We start from the raw sequence: 15,904 nt of genomic DNA on the forward strand, positions 1-15,904 counted from the left end.
TGCAGCCCATAGTCAAGTCAAGTCAATGAGTATTTATTAAGCACTTACTATATACCCAGCACTATGTTAAGTGCTGAAGATATAAAACAACAAAAAAAAAAGTCCCTGCCTTGAAGGGACTTGCATTCTAATGGATATGCATTAGTAATAGTTATTTAAATGCTAGATTGAGATTTTGATGACCTGTCGGGAACAGGTTGAAGCCATTTGCTACCAGCATGCTTCCCTTTCTACACCCTTGGGAATTTAATTGGGGTTTGGAGGTACAGCTGAAGAGGAAAGGTTGTACAGGTCTGCAGTTCACTGATACATCATGGATCCCCAGGTATGAGGAGAGGGTTTAGTTAGGAATTGCTAGCACATCCTTTCTCTAATATCCTTTGAGCTTTAATGATTAAAAACCACTAAAGATGAAATGTTAGTATATACCACTACTTCCCTAGTGTTCTCTGTGACTCATCTTCCCTTTCTTTTCCTGTTATCACTTTCTTGTTCAGATCCACATCATCTCTCTCTGTATTATTGTAGTTGCCTCATATCTTGTCTCTGTGTTGCAATCTCTTCCCACACCCCTCTAAATACATCTTTCAATAATCATTCTGTTTTTCTAAGGCACAAAACTATTACTCCTCTGCTCAAAAATTGCCTTTCTATTTGGTAACGCCTATTTGTATCCTATAAGATACAATACAATTTCCTTAGCCCCATCCTTAAGGAAGGTTCTTTTGTAACCTGTTTCTAACCTATTTTTCCAGCATAATTTCACATTAGTATACTACTACTACTTATATTAATATGACTACTACTAGTACCATCACCACCACTACCACTGCCATTACCACTTCTACTAGTACTCTACTACTATCTAGAATTTTATACCACTGTAAGAGGTTCAAAGACCTTTACATATGTTATCTCATTTGATCCTTGTGCATAATATCATCCTGTCCTCTCCCAATCAATTAATAATAACTAATGTTTATATAGTGCTTCAGAATTTCCAAAGTATTTATAAATATTTAATAACTTTATTTGTACAACAACCCTATGAGACAAGTGCTGTTATTATCATCACTTTCCAGATCATGAAACCCAGACAGATTGAAATTAAGTAACTTGCCAAGGGCTACTAGCTAGTTCACATATGAATCAGAATTTGAACTCAGGTCTTTTTGACTCCAGGAGCAGTACTCCATCCAATTTACCCTCTAGATACCTCCATTCTATTCAACAAGAATTTATTATGTAAATGTAAGCCACTCCCCCTCCCTCAGATTTTACATTTAATCCAGGAGATTATGCACACGGGTCTAAGGACGTATGGCCACCATTCTAGTTCAAATTGCAATAGTAAAAACATCTCTTACCTGGACCATTAAAACTGCCTCCTAATTGATCTCTTTTTTGTCTCTTTTTTCCAATTTATTCTCTACACAGTTCCCAAAGTGATCATCTCAAAGCACAGGATTGATTGTCACTCCCCTTCTCAATACACTCCAGTGGTTCCTTATTATCATGAGTGTTAGAAACAAGCACCTTCTTGGCTTTTAAAATTCTTTATAGCCTGGTTCCAACCTATCTAGTTTCATTTTGTATTATTTTACAGCCTTATTATACCTTACTTCCTTTCATATACCCTGTTGTCTAGTCAAATTAGCTTTATTCTCCCTTATCTTCCATTTATCCTGTATTAGACTCCTTCCTTACCTTTAATCCTTTTATCTTTTAATTCCTTCTTACCTTCAATTCCTTTTATTTAAAGGGCCAGGTCATGCATCACCTTCTTCACCAACATGTTCCCCTTTCCTCAGCTAAAAGTCATCTCTCTCTTCTCTAAAGTTACATGCTTTGTGTCCCCAGCATGTGACAGTCCCTTGTGAATGCACTCACATCAGAGACCTGTGACTTCCTAGGTGTAGAACTCCCAGTGTGAAAAATGTCACCATTAACTGCTGATAGCTTAGCCTCTAACTTCCTGCCTTGAAAAGTTGTTTGAGGCTAAGAAAACATGAGTTTCTCATAGTCACATCACTATTGATTGTTAGAGGTAAGATCTGAACATAATCACACACTATCCACTGTCCCATGCTTCTGCCTTGTGCATAGTTTGCCTTTTGCTTAGTTGGTGCCTAATACTTTTTTTTTGGATTATATTGATTTCTGTGTCAGAATTCTCTTGCTCTTTTGCTTTCTAGCCTCATTTCACACTTCCTCTCAGCATTTTCTTCCTACTCCTTCAACAGTAATTTAGGTAAGGAGCTTAGCACTCCCTCACTGAAAATGTTGTTGAACTAAAAAGAAGAGATTATTGTTAAAAATAATTCTACATCTGAAAGTCTTTTTCCCCAAAAAAATTAGGATTATAGGATCACCTCTTTAGAGCAGAAGGAAACCTTAGAGATCATCTAATTCAACCCCTTCATTTCACAAATGAGGAAACAGAAGCCCAGAGCCTTCTTCTAGTTCACACAGCTAGTACACTACAAAGTTCATATTTGAACCCAGATTCTCTGACTGACCTGGCATTCTTTCCATTTTCAACTTTAGATGCTATCAAAAGATTCTATAAACAAGATAAAATAGTTATCAAAGAGAAGAGGCTGTAAAGGGAGTGCTGTTTATTTGTTTCAAAGTCTGCAGGGTATTATTATGACTTTTGTTTCATTATGTGTCTCCTTTTGCTAGTGAATTTTTCAAAAGATCCCATTGTTCCACTGGGCAAATTGCCTTTAAATTGTACCTTTGCTTTCCAGATAAGGCTGGGTTTGGGAATAACTTCACCACAGTGGACAACAAATCCACAGCCCAGAATGTGGAAGGTATTATTGTCAGTGCTATGTTTAAATCTCTCATCACCCGCTGCGCGTCTACTACACATGAACTACACAGCCCTGAAAACCTGGTGAGGATCTCTCTGCAGAAGGGTATGCCCTCTCAGACACATGAGAAGGCTTAAAACCAGAACAACAAAGAAGAGAAAGGACAGAGGGAGGTTTGGGGGAAAGGGAGAGAAGTCTTCTATTTTGTCGCTGTTCTTTCAGCACCAGCAGTCAGGGATTCACTGGGGAACCTTAAGAGCACATTTACCCTCTATTCCACTTTCCTGACTGAAGAATTGCTGAGATGAGAAAGAGGATTTATTAACCACTCATCTTATGAAGATTCTCTGATCATTTGTGAGATGTTTGCAATGGAGTTTGAGCTCCTTTAAAAAAGATTTCTAAAGTAGGGGTGGATTTACTCAAAATTGTTAAGCTCAGCCCTGGCTTGAGTGTGGGAAGTTTTGAGTGAACACCACCCTGAAAATGAATTTACAAGTAACCAGGAAACTGAAATGGAATAGTATATATGAGGCTGCCTCAAACCCTATAATTGCAAAACTGATAATTTTAGGAAGATTTTGGAGAACAGAATGCCCTCTTAGTAGATAGAGGTGCAAAATGACCTATTTGAGACAAGACAAGTATGTGAATTCATTTTGCTTGATTATATTTATTTGCTATACAGGAGAGTTTTGCAGAGAGCATGGTGATAACAAAACAGATAAAAGAAAGAAAGAAAAGAATGTTAATTAATCATTTAAAAATATATAGAAGAGAGCAGAAAGAAGTTCAGAAGGGGTCACAAACAAGTAGGGAATTATTGGAATTAACATGTTAAATTTTAAATATATTTAATCAAACAAGCCATACATAATGAAGATTTACAGTTTTGTATGCTATCCTCTTTTTCTCTTTGAACCAAGAAATGTTCATGTTTTTTGGTATTTTGCATTAATAGTAACAAAAAGAATTAAAAAAATAGTAAAGAAGCTGTGGGTTACAACAAAATCCTAACAATTTTATGAACACTATTCCAAATCCTTTTTGGTTTTGTAATTAAAGCAAATATGCTATAGGATGATTGTCATTGTATGTTAGTTGAAAGCTATTATCTGCAGTCTACTATTCCTAATAGCATGACTGGGTTAATTAAACTCCCTTTTTGGCCTTAAACTGGGATGGCCTTCAAGAAGTGATCATTTCTTCAGATGAAATTGTGGCTTAGGATAGTGCAACCAAAGCTGACTGAAATAGGTGCCTGCAGATCCAGGCTGCATTCTAACCAGTTATATACGTGACAACCTCATATGCACAGTTCTGCCCATTAGCATATAAGTGAGTCTATGGGGAAACGTAGCACCATTTCTGCCCAAATTCAGAAAATCATTTAGAACTCTAAAGATTCAGATTTGAAAAGAAAATAAACAAAGTAGGACCAAGTGAAAGCATTTTTCCTGACTTGGAAAATCATCAAAGCAAGATTCTCAGTGACTGTTTCATAGGATTTGCTTAGCCCCCCCTCTAGACCCATCCCCACCTCTGATTACAAGTAAGACAATTTCATCACAAATATACATATTTCAAAGTGTGTTAACACATCAATTGGGCTTTGACTGACTAAAATAATTCTTTAGATGCATACAGAACAAATCTACCTATTTAGATAGTAGGTTGGACTAAAAATGAATAGATTTTTATATGGGAGCTATGAGTGGCATGTATCCCTGAACTCATCCATTGTATCACATTGTCTTTGAAATGATCAGACTTGTTGCAGAAGACCTCTCTAGGAGAATTATGCCAATTTTAGCTGAGGCAGAGATAATTTTAAAAAATGCTTTTGGACAAAGGGCAAAGAGTGGCACCAAAACCCCAAAGGAGTAGCCCCCATCTACTTTCTCCCATGATCATAGTTTAAGAACTGTTGGTACAAACCTAGGAATTAGAGAGCTGGGGCTATAGTATTATAGTATCATATTGTATCTGATGATCTTCTTGAAGTCTAAAGTACTACAATTGACTTTATTTTTAAGTTAATTTTATTTTTTTTCAATTACCAAAAATCTTTTATTTCTCCCAACCACTCACCTTCCCACTGTGGGAAAAAAAGTTGTAATAAGTATGCATAGGTAAGAAAAAGACTATTCCTACTTATTCAAAGTATATATTTTTTTCATTTTTTGCCCAGAGTCTGTCACTTATCTGAAAGGAGGTGTGTAGCAAGCCATATCATCAGTCCTCCAGAATTGTGGTTGGTCATTGTGTTGATCAATGTTGTATTTCAAAATTTGTCTTTGCAATTTTGTTGTTACATACATTTTTCTTCTAGTTCTGCTCTTTTCAGGATTTATTGGTTCATACTAGTCTCCTCAGATTTTTCTAAACTGTCTCTTTCATCATTTCTTATAGCACAATGGCTTTCCATTACATATACAATATATGCACATATATGTTGTACATGTGTATGCATGTGTGTATAAATGTACATATAAATACGTGCAAACTTCAAATTTTGTTCAACCGTTTCCAGTTTATGGGCAGTCCTTTAATTTCTAGTTCTTTGCTACCACAAAAAGAACTATTATAAATATTTTCACACATATGGGTCCTTTTCAGATTTCTTTGATCTTTCAAGTATAGGCCTAGAGGCACTTAACTTTAACACCTATAGAGATGGAGGATGAAATTGTTCCTCAAGTTTTCACTTGAAAGATTTCTGTGTGCATTAGCCCAGTGGTAAATCACCCATTTAATTAATTTCAGCATTATTCTAAGCCTTCTTTTTCAGGATCCAAGAGAAAACTATCTGTTGATAAAGCTTCCTCTTTTTGCTGCTCTACCTCATGCTTGTCATTACATAGGGGCTCTATTGTGACATCCGGCAGCTGGTTCAATTCATCAAAGAAGCTCATGGAAATGTTTTCAGGAGAGTTGCCCTGAGTGCCTTGCTAGACAGTGCAGAGAAGTTAGCCCCAGGAAAAAGATCAGAGGACGCAGAGCAGGACTCAAAACCCTCAGGAAGCAAAAGGTATGTCCGTCTATGGGAAGGGAACTCTTTGAGTGTTTCTATCAATCTTATGACAATATAGCATTTTGGTTTTTTGTATTTTATGCTCAGACCCTGATGGTTCTTAAGCAGAGGAGTGGTAGACGATTCTCTTACTAACAATGCCAGTGTCTTTGGTAGATATTAGGCTCAGGAAAACAATCAGAACTCTTCAGATTATCTGTTCTCCCCTTAGAAAGACACACGATTTTCATCAAGTGCTCTATACTTGTGGTTGAAACTAATAAAGAAATTAGCGAATGAAGCAAAATTTTATGCATTTTATTAGATATTTCCTGATATTTGTCATTTTGATTGAGCAATAATAATCAGTGAAAGATGTACCAGTTTCCCCTCTCTGTAATAAGAGAGGGATTAGATCTGTGGATCTATTGATATAGGGAGCTTCTAGGGGATGAAACTCCCTCCATCAGTGAAGGGTAGCACCATGTCTGAAACTTCTCGCCTTACTTGACTAGAGCACTGAGAAGTTAAGTGCTTTGTCCAGGGTCACATGAGCAGTATGTGTCAAAACTAGGACTTGGCCCCAGATCTTTTTGTCTCAGAGGCTAGTTCTCCACTGTGTCATAGCTGCCTTTTTAGACACAATTGAAGTAAAGCAGCAGAATATGATTGATAAATAAAGGCAAGTTCTTACGTTATTTTTTCTATTAGAAATATCAAACTTGGATGCATGTTGTGTGAAATATTCTATGCTCTAGTAGATATAAAGAGAAACATCTCAATGTTTTTCATGTCTTTTGTCTTCACATCACAATCATTTCTGGACATACTATCAATAGCACATACTATCACATCTCAATTAAACCTCAATTAAACCCTTTCTCGAGGAAAAGAAAAACAGTTTGTCCAAAATATCAAAAGCCATATTATGTATACCATATGCAACCAAAATAGTCCTCAGCCTCTGTAGCAATAGAAGAGAAGTATATTTAGTTATATAATTTCTAGAACCAGAATTAGTTTTTCAGTTATTCAGTTTTTCTTCCTTTCAATAATCTGGAAATACCTAAATTTGAGGTTCTTTATTCTATATGAGTGATTAATTTTGTTTGGAGAATGTATTGTTTTAATGCCAACGGGAATATAACTTAATGGATAGAGAGCTAGCCCTTGAATTAGGAGACCCTGGGTTCAAATATTACCTCATACTGTGTTTTCCTAGGCAAGTCAGTAATGTCTTAGTGCTCTAGACCAGTGGTGTTAAACTCAAAAAGACCTGGGGACTACTAATTTATACATATGGATCCCCGTGGGCTGCATGTTGACTTAGTTTTAAAATGTATTATTATCTTCATTTTGTTATATTCTTAGTTATTTTTGTTAAATGTTTCCCAACTCCATTTTAGTCTGATTCGGGCCTTGGCAGCGTTACGGGCCATATGGGCCATATGTTTGTCATCTCTGCTGTAGATAATTCTCTTAGATTATGAGTCACAGTTTCTTCATATAAGATTTCTATATACTAGTGAAATCACAATTCCTGTGTCTCTCCCAGAATGCCAGAGGTTGGATTGTGTAGTAAATAGAGAGCTGGACATGGAGCTAGGAAAAGCCAGTTTCAAGATCCCACCAACACACTCTATTTGACCCTGGGCAAATCCCATAACCTCTTAATGCTCTAGGAAATTCTTTGAAGACTTAAAGTTGGAGAGAAGATGTTAATATGCATAGGCAGAGGGAGCTTCCTCATCCAGGAATTCCTTATTATCAATAAAATAATGATTTTTATTTTATTTTATTTTTTAAATTTTCTTTCCTACATTTAAAAGGGGCAACCAAGAGCTATATTTGCATTTGTTATATCTTAATATCAAGTACACATTATTAAGTGATGGCGTTTTCAAGAAGATTAGTGATTGTTTTAGTATTGTCACATGTGTGTACGTGTGTGTGTGTGTGTGTTTATGTGTGTGTTTTAGCAATATCAGGCATGTTTTTGCAAAATGACTGCCTACTTCATTGAGTGAAAATTAGCACATTTTAATTGATGGAATGAACTCTTCCCTCAGGTCAGAAGCTGGACTTGAGAAAGGCCAGGTGTCGGCACCTGATGAGTGTCGCAGCTACATGTCTGGTCGTCCATTGCAAACTCCAGAGCAGTAAGTATCAGAAGACTTGGTCCCAGAGATATATCCCAATAGTTAATGACTCATCAGTGAAGGAAAAATTCTGCTATAGAATTATTGAATTGTCCACCGACATGACTCACATTCATTTGTTTCTTTCTGATTCTTCCACCTCCACTCCAGGCTCAGCCTTAGACCACTTTAAGAGTCTCTTGACTTTTGCCTATATTGTATTATGTTCTCCCTGTAGTCCATTTTACAGGCCGTGAACAAGTTAATTTTCTGAAGATCCCACTTTGATTCCAGTGCTACTCTTGTGCTCAAAAGTTTCCAGTTGCTTCGTATTGCCAATAAGATAAAAATCAAACCCTTCAACATGGTGATCAGAAAAGCCTCTCAATCATATACCTGACTGTCCGATCTTATTTCTTTTTTGCCTTTTTTATTATTTAATTATTTCATTTTAAAAACCTATTTTTCTCTCCAACACTTGTAATAATTTGCATAGTCATGCAAATAAATTTCTACATTATCTCTATCAAAAAAAAAAGTCTCATTCATTACCATGGGTCCATCACACCTTGGTGAGGAGATGGGCAGCAGGCTGGCCTCCGAAAAGGTTCCTAATATTGATTAGAATTCCTAAGTCTTTCCAAGTTATGTATCTTTATATTGTTATTGCTACTGAATAAATTTTTCTCCAACATTGAAACAACTCATACAAGTCTTTTCAGGCTATTCTGAAACTGCCCCTTTCATAATTTCTTACTGTACAATAATATTCGATTATATTCATGTTCAGCCATTCACCCAAATTAATTGGCATCTCCTTAGTATCCAATTATTTGTCACCACAAAAAGTGCTGTTATAAACATGGTTGTATGTATAAGACTTTTGCCTTTCTTTGATTTTTTTTAGATTATGTCTCATAGTAGCATTGTTTGGGCAAAGAATGTGCATAGTTTGGTAAATTTATGGGCATAGTTTCCAGAATTAATGTACCAACTCATAGCTCCACCAGCAGCGCATTAATGAGTCATTTCCCTTTTTCTTCAACTTTGACAATCTAGTGAGTGTGAGGTAGAAACTCAGAGTTGCTTTAATTTGTATTTCTCTAATTATTAGAAACATGGAGCATTTTTTTCTTATGGCTATCAATAATTTGGATTCATTTCTTCAAAAACTGTATGATCATATCCTTTGATCATTTATCAGTTGGGAAATGTATCTTATTCTTATAAATTTAAATCAGTCTCATATATAAACATATATATATACATATACATGTATATGTATATATATAACTTTCTCAGGGAAATTCATTGCAAAGATTTTTTTTCCCCACTTACCTGTTTCCCTTCCCTTTCTCTGAATTCTCATAGCACTTCTTATCATACATCAAATAAATGAAGGACTGCAGGTGAACACTTTAAACTGAAATGTTACAAAGCTGTCGGTCATTTTTTTTAACTTGTAATTTCACCAGTGTGGGAAGCCTAGAGTTTGATATACCCAAAGACCTCTGGGGTGAGAAGTCACTATTAACAAAAAGTGCTAAGAAAAGTGGGAAGTAGTTAGGCAGAAACTACATATAGACCAACATCTCCCACCATATTCCCAAATGATATTCTCCAAATGGACATGACTTGGACATAAATGGTGACATAAACAATTAGAGCAACAAGGAAGAAATTACCTCTCCGATATGATAGGGGAAGTTTATGACTGAAGAAGGAATTTCCTCTAACAATACAGACAGGCATCTTCTCTGCAACTTTCAGCCCGATAGAGTTCTTTGGGGCACTGTAAGGTTAAGTGATTTGCTCAGGATCATGGAGTTAGTATGTAGCTGAGTTCAGACTTGCAACCAGACTTTCCTGATTCCAAGACCAGCTTTTTTTATCCTCTTGACTAGTGGTGTCAAATAGAAATGGATCCCTATGGGTTGCATATTGTCTTAAAAAACCACAAATTAGCATTATCTATGTTTATTGCATTTTTATGTATTTTGTTGAGTTTCCCAATTACATTTTAATCTGTTTTGTCAGACCATACTTGGGACTTTTGCAGGCCAAGTACCAATTTCACAGATCTTCACTACATCATGTATACCTCTCAATAGCCTACCAATTATTAACAATGATTATTTTTATAATATGACTTCATATCATAGCATGAAATCACTTATTGAGATGAAAAATGACTAGGCTCGCTTATACTTCCTACTTAAGTCTATACGATATCCCCAACTACATTACAAACTAGGTGGTAAGAGTTGTTTCTTACACATTGGAAATCCCTTTTTGTCCAGTAACAAAGCTTAATATAGTATTAAATCTCTTAAATCTAAAGCATTTGACCTGAGGTTCTCTTTTTACCTTCTCTTGTTGATGTGTTCCTCTTCTTTTTGGAAAGCCCTCACTCATGCCCATAGGACTCTTTCCCTTGGAAGCTCACCTCACCACTGAACTATTTCTCATGTTGGAAGCACTGGAGCACTCTGGGCCCTGTGACTTCTTCCTCTGGTTGACTGATCCCTCCCAGAATCTCCATATTAAGAAGGAGACTCAGGCCAGCTATGTCTTGGTGCTTCTCCAAGCTGCATTACTGAGTCATCTTCACAGAACTTCTCTACCTTCTCCCCATGCTGGGTACCTTGACCCCATCTACACACTTCTCAGTCCCCTTTTATGTATTGTCTTTCTAGATTTTGGGGGGATAGGGACTATTTTCCTTTCTGCCTATACTTTTATTCCCAATGCTTAGCACAGTACTTGGCACACACTAAGTGCTTTATAAATGCTTCTTGATACAACTCAGTACTCAAGAAAAATCAACTTATCCTTATCCGGAGACAAAATTCCTCATATAAAAACAGAGAGCAAATAAGCAAGGTCCGAATAGAGTCAGAGACCCCAAAGGATAGAAATGCTAGTTGAATAGGCATCAGAGATATAGAGGAGAAAGAGTGAAGAGGGTTTAACTTCACCATTTCCCACAGCACAACAAATAGCTACATCCAGACAAGCAGCGAATTCTATGTGGTAGGATTGCTCCTAAGTGGGTGAATAAACTAGACAGGGCTTCAACCACTCATGATTGTGGTTTTGCTCTTTGTTACTGAATAGGACCATGACATCAGAAACATGATGACATGACTTGCAGTTGACTGATATAAATGAGGGAGATTTGTGCAAAGTCACCAGGCCTCACTTTCTCCTCCAGAGTCATCTGGATCCAGTGGCCAGATATAGACCAGGATGACTGGAGATGGCCGAGGATGCAATGAGAAGCCTTGGTCTTTTTAAGCTAAGGTCTTTCAGAGGTCTCACTTTGAGTGAGGCAACACCCATTCAGTGAATAGGCCTGTTCAAAAAGCCAAACAAAACAAAACAAAAACATGTAGGGGAAGACCCTCAGAGTTGCTGACCAAAACAGAAACAATTAGTATTTACATTCACTCTACAGGAGAGTCCAAAAAGTAACCATTAAGTGGTGCTTGGGGAGGGACCTATCGTCCAATCAATGAGAGCCCAACCACTCATCACTGTTTTCAATTTGGAGAAGCAACACTCTTCCTTGCCTTTAGCTGATCACTGATCCATCCTTCCTCCTCTCATCTCTTTGGAGATTAAAAATTCTTGGATGCGCCCAGTGCCTCAAAGCTTCTACATCACTTAATATTTCAGTCCCTTCTTCAAACTGGGAAAACAACACTTTCCTTCAACCCCCTGAAGATAAGGGTTATGCTTCTTTTGTACTGCCTTCAGTGACTACCAGAAATTCTGTGTACTTAAAGGGAATAAAGACTCAAAGAAGTACTGAATGAATGAATCTGTTGAATGATGAAGTACTAGTAGCCAGTGGAATAAAAGTACTACATTATTCTGCTTTTAAATAAACATAGCGTCTCTTGAATTCTGATCCTTTTCCAGTTGAGCCCCATGCCCAATGCCCCTTCAACAGTTTCTCTACTTCTCACAGTGGCAAAGCTTAAAGATATCAAATCAGTGTTCCTATGTTGTGACAGATGTGGTAAGTGCTTAAAAAATAGAAGCAGTGCTATGAAAAACTCATTAATAATCCTTTCAGACTATACTGGAAAACCTATTTGTTATTTACCTGCAGGTGGCTCTGATATCGTATCCTATAAACATGCACCTCTCTTGATTTGTAATCATATTTTATAGTCATCATCATGTATTTCAGCAATGCCCTAAATCAGCAGCTATTTTTACTCGAAACAGAGCAGTTATTATAGCCTTCCTTTTGCAGAAAGCGAAACTAAGGCATAAAATAACAAAGAGGGTCCCAGGCAAATCCAAGAAAAGGAGTTGTACTCAGACTCATAGAAATTCAGAGATAGAACAGATATCAGAGACCATTTAGTCAGATCCTTACATGAATGAGCATTTCCCAGTGTTCAATTAATATGTCAAGTAAGGGTGGGGGTGAAATTTAGCAGTGAAAAAGCTGTAGCTCGTCCTCCCCTCTCTCCCTCCACTTAGCAGTTCATTCCACTTTTGTGTAGCTCTAGTTGTTAGGGGAAGGCAGGTAGGAGGCATGGTGATGGAATGGGGACCTGAATTCAAATCAGGCTTAAGACACTTCCTAGCTGTATGACCCTGGGCAAGTTACTTTACTCTGCCTCAGTTCCTCCTCTGTAGAAGGAGTCAGAGAAGGACATGGCAACACTCCGGTATCTTTGCCAAGAAGACCCCAAATGGGGTCACAGAGAGTCACGCAGCCCTGAAATGACAAAGAGAAACAACAACAAATATTGTTAGGGAATTTTTCCTAATAGCAAGCTTCTTTATACCTCCTAAACATTTTGCCTTCTGATCCGGTTCAAGCAGAATAAATGTTTCTCTTTGAGTTTTCATAATTTCATTCTTTACAGCTAATTCTTCCCAAGAATTTCATCCACGTAATATCAGCTAGTTTTCCTTGGAAACCTTTGAAATTTCCTCTCCCAAAATATAAAGTGCGTATCAGATACCCCAAGGCTGTTATGTGCTGACGTGACACAGTTATCCAAGTTAGAAAATGTGTGAACATTCCATCCCATTTGGGTGCAGTAGCACTAGTGTGATGGTAAAGGAAAGTCCCCCTGTGGGAGTACCATGATAATGATGGGACCTGGGGGTGGGAGACTGGCAGCCAGGACACAGCAGACTTCCTCCAACCATGGCAACAACATGAGACAAAGGGGCTGCTCAGCAAGTCTTTGCTTCTTCCTTGAACTGTGCCTTAAATTCATAACTGACCCCATGCATGTCCCTTAGATCTCTCCTGACAGTGTAAGACAAAGCCTCAGTAACCCACATTATTTACAGCTCTGCACAAACCTATTTTTAAAAAAATATCTTATTTTTCCTTTCCCTTTGTTCTTTTTAATCTTTTTTTTTCTATTAAGGTCCCATTGACTGAGTAATTAATAATGATTTGTAAGTTCTCATTTCTCTGGAACTCGTTATTGATATAAACCCATCAGACAAAGCTAATGTACCACCATCTCAGGAGAAGTTGATAAATGGCACCACTGGATCCTTTTTTCCCCTTCAGAGAGCTTGCTCATACCCTGACCAGAATGTCATGAATTCTCTGTAGGTGAGAAGCTGCATGAAACATGAATATTTTATGTGACCCTACAGAGTAATTCACTTCTAGCAAACCAGCATAGGTTCATTTTAGAATAGAAAAATAAAACATCAGGTTAACAAATAAAAATTCAAAGGTCCTGAATCACTGGTAAGCTTTGAGGAGATGAAGTGGATTCTGTATATATTTCTCCGTAAAAACTACATGAAAAAATGAGTATCTTGCACAGTACCTAGGAAAGATTCCAAATCTGTCTCCAAGGTCTCCAAGCAAATTTAAAATTATTGTTTAAAATCCCATAAACATGGATTATGTGTCACTTGTTTCTGGTTCATGTTAATTTCCAAAACCTAACTTTAGTGTCTCAGATTTCATTTCTAGGTAGTTGGAGGTTTCAGTCCCTAAGCTTGGTAATAACTGTTACAAGAGAGAGAATTACATAGTTACTGGTTTTAAAATGAATAGTCTCTGCTATTGTTACTTACAGACACTAAAACACTTGTCAAATGAGGTACTTGCATATTTTTTAGAGTAAGAGCAAATAAAAGATGACACTACATCTATCTGACAAAGTAGTAATATGTCTTTGGGAGGAATCAATAGTGTTGTACTTGTTAATATTTAACAACCAGGTCTCAAGGGGGAGATGGTGTGAAATAGTATGTATACTTCTAAGTTTAATTTGCATATGTTTTTATCCATCACTTCCTTAAGTCTAGACCATCATCAACAACACAACAACCAAAATCCTGATTTGTAGCATTTGCCAATTTCTGAGGTATAAATGCTCATCCTGGATATTTAATAATCATCTCCCAGGAACCAGTTCAAGCTGACTCAAGCAACCCCTAAGTCAATAACAGATCAAGCCTTTTGGGAGAGGCAATATGTTGTAGTAGAAAGGATGCTAGACTTGGAGTCAGGAAGACCTTAGCTCAAATCCCACCTCAAACTCTAACCAGCTGTATGATACTTAGCAAGTCACTTTTCTGTGTCTCTGAGTTATACAAAATTTCTAAGGTCTCTGGTTCTAAGGCCTTCACTTTTCCCCACACTGTAGTGCTTCCCTTGTCAATAATAATACAGTTATATAAAATTATATATGAGATAATGTACATTGACAAGTTTGGGGAAAAGATTAAAAGGAAGGTAATTTTGTGATAAGTGTAGAAAGTGAGTCCTGCTGCTATTAAACTTAGACTTTGCTTGCTCACAGCGATGAACAGATGCAAGGGGCAAACCTAGGACGCAAAGATTTCTGGCGCAAGATGTTCAAATCTCAGAGTGCGGCGAGTGACACCAGCAGCCAGTCAGAACAGGACACATCAGAGTGTACCACTGCTCACTCAGGAACAACCACTGATAGGCGGTCACGCTCACGGTCCCGGAGGATTTCACTCCGAAAGAAACTTAAACTCCCCATAGGTAAAAGTAGGTCGATCTATTTATTTGTTTCTTTATCAATTATTTTGTACTTAAACGTGCTTGCAGTATGAAAGGGAGCAGAAATTCCACCCAGTGGAATGGAAGAATATTACTAATTCATCCTGTCAATCAAAAAGTATTCATCAAGCATCTATGTCCCAGGTAGTGTTCTAGGCAATGGGTATGACCATATTATTTAAGACCCAATCTTACGTATTTTCATCGAAGGCATATAGATTGAAGAATTTCCCCTCAGTCATATTCCATCATATCATGGCACCTATTTCAAGGACATATCCTGGGATTCTTGCTTGATTGAGACTGGAGAGAATACTGAGCTGTGTTAATAGACTTTTGTCCATTAAATAGGAAACTGGCTAAAGAGATCATCGCTCTCGGGCCTAGCGGATGGTGTGGAAGATCTCTTGGACATTAGCTCAGTAGACCGTCTGTCTTTCATCAGGCAAAGCTCAAAGGTAAACTAACCATCTCCTGTTGGGAAAGTTAGATTAGCTAATAAAACTTGCAATGCTGGGAATATCATAGGATGATAGATTTAGAACTAGAAAGGACCTTAAAGGTAATCAAATACAATTTCCTCTTTTTATACATGAGGAAACTGAGACAGAGAGGTTAACATAACTAGTCACACAACTAGTGAGTGTGAAAAGTGCAATTTGAACCTGGGTCTGCCTGACTTCAATTCCAGCCCTCTATTCACCACAGGAGTCCACTGAGGTATAATTAAAGAGGCCTTTAAAGTGAACAAATTTGGAAAAGATCAAAGAAAAACAATACAAAGGGACAATGGATGAGGAGTAGTCATCTGTATGCACACATTTTAGAGGCAGCTAGTTGGCACAGTAGATGGAGATCTGGGTTTAGAATCAAGAAGATGTTAGCTCAAATCCTGTCTCAG

General features: G+C 37.3%; 1 protein-coding gene across 1 annotated transcript in view; it reads left to right on the forward strand.

Moving 5' to 3' along the window:
- The window catches only part of UNC80 (unc-80 homolog, NALCN channel complex subunit), a 232,237-nt gene that overhangs the window by 73,791 nt on the left and 142,542 nt on the right, over positions 1 to 15,904 (forward strand). The window contains exons 16-20 of the mRNA XM_072617462.1: positions 2,754 to 2,902; positions 5,684 to 5,850; positions 7,902 to 7,991; positions 14,777 to 14,991; positions 15,355 to 15,461. Coding sequence (XP_072473563.1) covers positions 2,754 to 2,902; positions 5,684 to 5,850; positions 7,902 to 7,991; positions 14,777 to 14,991; positions 15,355 to 15,461 — 728 coding nt within the window. The remainder of the gene's footprint in view (positions 1 to 2,753; positions 2,903 to 5,683; positions 5,851 to 7,901; positions 7,992 to 14,776; positions 14,992 to 15,354; positions 15,462 to 15,904) is intronic.

The sequence above is a fragment of the Notamacropus eugenii genome, chromosome 6 (assembly GCF_028372415.1).
Source record: "Notamacropus eugenii isolate mMacEug1 chromosome 6, mMacEug1.pri_v2, whole genome shotgun sequence".
Classification (NCBI taxonomy): domain Eukaryota; kingdom Metazoa; phylum Chordata; class Mammalia; order Diprotodontia; family Macropodidae; genus Notamacropus; species Notamacropus eugenii.